General features: G+C 66.6%; 1 protein-coding gene across 3 annotated transcripts; it reads left to right on the top strand.

Moving 5' to 3' along the window:
* Positions 1-4,428, top strand: RNPEP (arginyl aminopeptidase). Of its 3 annotated transcripts, none has more exons than XM_065747469.1 (11): positions 1-408; positions 851-991; positions 1,430-1,578; positions 1,974-2,090; positions 2,196-2,431; positions 2,738-2,851; positions 3,012-3,124; positions 3,215-3,323; positions 3,642-3,866; positions 3,932-4,074; positions 4,174-4,428. In XM_065747469.1, exons 1-11 carry the CDS (start codon positions 1-3, stop codon positions 4,339-4,341), a joined length of 1,923 nt encoding a protein of 640 aa, XP_065603541.1. In that variant the 3' UTR covers positions 4,342-4,428. The 3 variants fall into 3 exon arrangements, with proteins under 3 accessions (XP_065603541.1, XP_065603542.1, XP_065603544.1); XM_065747470.1 differs by lacking the exon at positions 851-991 and adding an exon at positions 668-808; XM_065747472.1 differs by lacking the exon at positions 1-408 and adding an exon at positions 674-747.

Genomic DNA, 4,428 nt, shown 5'->3' with positions numbered 1-4,428 from the left:
ATGGCGGCGGCGGGGGCGGCGGGGGTGGCCCGGGACGTGGCCACGGCCACGGGTGGCCGCGCGGCCCCGTTCGCGCTGCGGCACCTGCACTTATCGCTCCGCGTGGGCTTCGCGGCCGCGGGTGCGGGGCGGCTGAGCGGGGCCGCGCGTTTGGAGCTGCGCTGTGTGCGCGCCGGGAGCCGCGAGCTCGTGCTGGACGCGCACCGCGCGCTCACGGTGCTCCGAGCGCGGCTGCTGCCGTCCGACGGCGCCCGAGGGGACGGGGACGGGGACGGGCGGGAGCTGCCCTTCCACAGCCGCCCGTTCGCCAGCTACGGCACCGCGCTGCACCTCGCGCTGCCCGAAGAGCCGCGGCCCGGGGAGCTGCTGGTCGTGAGGATCGACTACGAGACGGGAGAGGGGCCCGGGGTGAGCGGCGGAGGGGGAAGGGGGGACACCGGGACGCGTGGAGCCGGGGCCGCAGTGGGGACGCCGGGACGCGAGGACAGCTGGAAGTGGGGACGTGTGGAGCCGGGGCCGTCTGTCCCCTGCAGCTCCGTCCGGGCTCAGGCAGTCGCTCTCCAGCCCGGGCCGCTCCGGCAGAGGGGACCGAGCTGTCCCCTGCGGGTGGGCACGGCGAGCGAGCCCCCCCCTCACCTCACCGCCTGTTGTTCCGCCCGTGCCGCAGGTGTCGTGGCTGCACTCCTCCCAAACAGCCCAGAAGGAGAAGCCTTTCCTCTATACCTCTGGTTTCCCTGTGCTCAACAGGTCCTTCTTCCCCGGCTTCCACACCCCCGCCACGAAGAGCACCTACTCGGCGCAGCTCCAGGTAACGCCGTGCTGCTCACCCGCTGTCTCTGTCTCTCGCCAGGTGTGCTGGCTCAGCCCCGAGCAGACTGCGGGGAAGCACAAGCCCTATATGTACACTCAAGGCCAGGCCGTGCTGAATAGATCCTTTTTCCCTGGCTTTGACACTCCAGCAGTTAAATGCACGTACTCAGCCACGGTGCAGGTAAGCGGTGCCGCAGGAGGGACGCGGGGTGCGAACCCCAGAACCTCCACGGAGCGTTGGTAGAGTGCAGCTCTGCGGTGTAAGTGCTGCAGGGGCAGAGCTCCCAGAGGGTGCAAGTGAGGAGAAACCCCGGGCTGTGGGTCGGTGCGGGGGGAGCGGGGGCCGTGGGGGATGAGCGGTTGTGCAGGGCTGGGGAGGAGCGGTGGCTCTGCAGGGCTGGCATCCTCTGCCTGCCCCTCATTTGTGCCCACCCGGTGCCCCATTGTGCCCATGTGCTCTGAGAGCCTCGGCCACGCTGTCCCCAGGGCTGCAGCGTGGAGGGGTGGCTGTGAGAGCTGGGGCTCAGCCCTGGGGCACAGTGCCGTGTCCCCGTTGGGGTCGGCTGACGTCCCACTCTGTGCCACACGGATCTGATGGGCGCTTCGGTGACGTTTCCAGGTCCCCGAGGGTTTCACGGCCGTGATGAGCGCCACGACCTGGGAGAAGCAGAAAGATAACACCTTCGTCTTCAAGATGGACCACCCCATCCCCTCGTACCTGATTGCCCTGGCTGTCGGGGACATTGTGTCCGCAGAGGTTGGCCCGAGGTGAGCGCCCACAGATGGGACCTGACGTTACCCCGGGGGTCCCTGCTTGTTCCTGCCCCACACACGTCCCCAAAGGCCCCTTCCCCTGGGCAGCTGCGGGAGTGCCCTTTGGCTCTCGGTCTGGGAAGGAGGGCCGTGGCCCTTGGACTCCTGTTGGCTTTATCGGTGCTGTCGCAGCACAGACGTGCGGTCGCTGCGTGGTGAAGCAGTGGGGTGAAAGTCTACGGGTGTTACACCTTCCTCTCCTCCACTCTTGCCTGAGCACACGAGTTGCAGGAGGGCTGTCCCCTGCGGGATGTGTGCCCCACGGGGGCTGCTCCCCACTGCAATGCCACAGTGTGCTGCTGACACGGGGCCAGGTGCCACAGCCAGCACCCTGCGCTTGGTCTGTGCAGGAGCCGAGTCTGGGCTGAGCCCTGCCTGATCGAGGCTGCCAAGAAGGAGTACGATGGGGTGATCGAGGAGTTCCTGGCTGTGGGCGAGAAGCTCTTTGGGCCCTATGTTTGGGGCAGGTAGGACGGGTCCCTGTTCCTTGGGGCTGGGGAGGGAGCGTCCCGCAGCCCCGGGCCACGGCTGCAGGAGGAGTTGGGTCAGTCCCGAGCTGCTGCCCCCCCCAGGTACGACGTGCTGTTCATGCCGCCCTCCTTCCCCTTCGGAGGGATGGAGAACCCCTGCATCACCTTCGTCACGCCGTGCCTGCTGGCCGGGGACCGCTCCCTGGTGGACGTCATCATCCACGAGATCTCCCACAGCTGGTTTGGCAACCTGGTCACCAACGCCACGTGGGGCGAGTTCTGGCTGAACGAGGGCTTCACCATGTACGCCCAGAGGCGCATTTCCACCGAGGTCTATGGTGCGTGGCCGTACGTGGGGCTGTGCTGCACCCCGAGGTCCCCATTCGCAGCCAACCTCGTCCCTGAGGACACAGAGCCCTGCAGGGGCAGTGCCCCACACCCTTCCTTTGCCCTCCCAGCTCCCGCAGCGTTCCTTCTCACCAACCCATCGCCATGCCTCTCACCCTTCATCCACATCCATCATCCAGCTATGGGGCAAGCTGACAGACCCCCCCCACCACCCCACAGCAGCAGGCGTTGTGCCTTCCTCACCCCACACAGTGTGTGGGTCAGGGGCTCCAAATGCTCCTTCTCCTCCGTGCCAGGTTCAGCATACACCTGCCTGGAGGCTGCCACGGGCCGGGCCCTGCTGCGCCAGCACATGGACACCACCGGGGAGGAGCACCCACTGAACAAACTGCGCGTGGTCATCGAGCCAGGTCTGGGGGCCGTGGTGTGGGGGTCCGTGGTGTTGGGGTGCTGGGCTGCTTTGTGGTGGGGGGCTGCACATCACGCTGCTGGCAGTGATGAGTCTGAGTGCAGCACTCGCTTCGCAGAGCCAGGGATGACTCAGGAGCGGTTTCCTTTCTGCCCTGCTAGGTGTGAACCCGGATGACACGTACAATGAGACTCCCTACGAGAAGGGGTTCTGCTTTGTCAGCTACCTGGCACACCTGGTGGGGGACCAGGGCAAGTTCGACGCCTTCCTGCAGGTCGGGGCAGCGCTGCGCTGGGGGTGCAGGCAGTGGGGACGTGGGGAGGCAGTGATTACATGGCACAGCCCACCCTGTCCGTCCCCACAGGCCTATGTGGAGCAGTTCAAGTTCCAGAGCATCACCGCAGACGATGCCCTCAATTTCTTCCTGGAGTACTTCCCCGATCTGAAGAAGCAAGGCGTGGAGTCGCGCCCAGGTCAGCGCAGGGCACAGCACCTCGGGGGCTGTCGTCCATTCCAGCGTGGCGAGCTGCTGGGCCTGCTTCCCAGCACCGTGAGAGCTTGGCTTCGTGGCTCCCAGCTCCTGGCTTCCATCCCAGCACCGGTCTTGCTGCAGACCCATCTGTGAGCTGGGGCCGGGGCTCAGCTCTGCTCAGTGCTCCCAGCAGGAGCTGCAAACACAGCACTGGGCAGGGCAGCAGCTGGGGCTGCCCTGGGGTGGAGGTGTGGGATGCCAAGACCCCCACGGGTGGGCTCGGACCGCCCCCAGCGCTCCTTCCCACTCTTCTGTGCAGGTCTGGAGTTCGATCGCTGGCTGAACACGCCGGGCTGGCCGCCCTTCCTGCCCGACCTGTCCCCGGGGCAGCAGCTGATGAAGCCGGCGGACGAACTGGCGGAGCTGTGGGCAGCTGACAGCTTGAACACGGAGGAGATCGAAGCCGTGGACATCTCCTCCTGGAGGACGTACCAGCTGGTCTACTTCCTGGACCGCATCCTGCAGAAGTCGCCTCTGCCCGAGGGTGAGGACCGGGGCCAGCTCCGGGCTGTGGGCGGTGGGAGCGGAGCTGATGGTTCTCTCTCGCAGGAAACGTGGGGCGGATGAGCGCGACGTACCCGAAGATCTCCAAGGCGCCGAACGCGGAGCTGCGGCTGCGCTGGTGCCAGATCGTCCTCAGGAACAACCACGAGCCCGAGTACGGCACGGTGAAAGCCTTCCTGCACAGCCAGGTGTGCGTGGGGATGGATGGCAGCCGGGGGGGGGTCTGCACCGCTCTGCGGGCGCGGGGCGGTGCGGTGAGAAGGTCCCGACCGCCGCTGTGTCTGCAGGGGAAGCAGAAGTACACTCTGCCGCTGTACCGCGCCATGTGGGGCGGCTCCGAGGCCGCCCGGGCCTTGGCCATGGAGACCTTCTCAGCCACAGCTCCTCAGCTCCACGTCAACGTCCGCAACTACGTCAAGAAGATCCTGGGCCTGGAGGACACCGGCAGCGAATGAGTGCTCCCGCAGCCCCGTCCCCACAGCCCGTCCTTTGGCTGAGCTCTCACTGCACGTTTCTGTATTAAATTCAGCTGTTTTTACTGC

The sequence above is a fragment of the Cyrtonyx montezumae genome, unplaced genomic scaffold (assembly GCF_038088225.1).
Source record: "Cyrtonyx montezumae isolate F1298 unplaced genomic scaffold, pur_monq_1.0 scaffold_45, whole genome shotgun sequence".
Taxonomy (NCBI): Eukaryota; Metazoa; Chordata; class Aves; order Galliformes; family Odontophoridae; genus Cyrtonyx; species Cyrtonyx montezumae.
This window is presented reverse-complemented; position numbering and strand designations above follow the sequence as displayed.

Bases quoted from the DNA above. Each gene is read 5' to 3' on its own strand.
- RNPEP (XM_065747469.1), top strand. From the start codon at position 1: ATGGCGGCGGCGGGGGCGGCGGGGGTGGCCCGGGACGTGGCCACGGCC. The intron at 3,125-3,214 runs GTCGGGGCAGCG...CCGTCCCCACAG, and splicing joins AGTTCGACGCCTTCCTGCAG to GCCTATGTGGAGCAGTTCAA. The intron at 3,324-3,641 runs GTCAGCGCAGGG...TCTTCTGTGCAG, and splicing joins AGGCGTGGAGTCGCGCCCAG to GTCTGGAGTTCGATCGCTGG.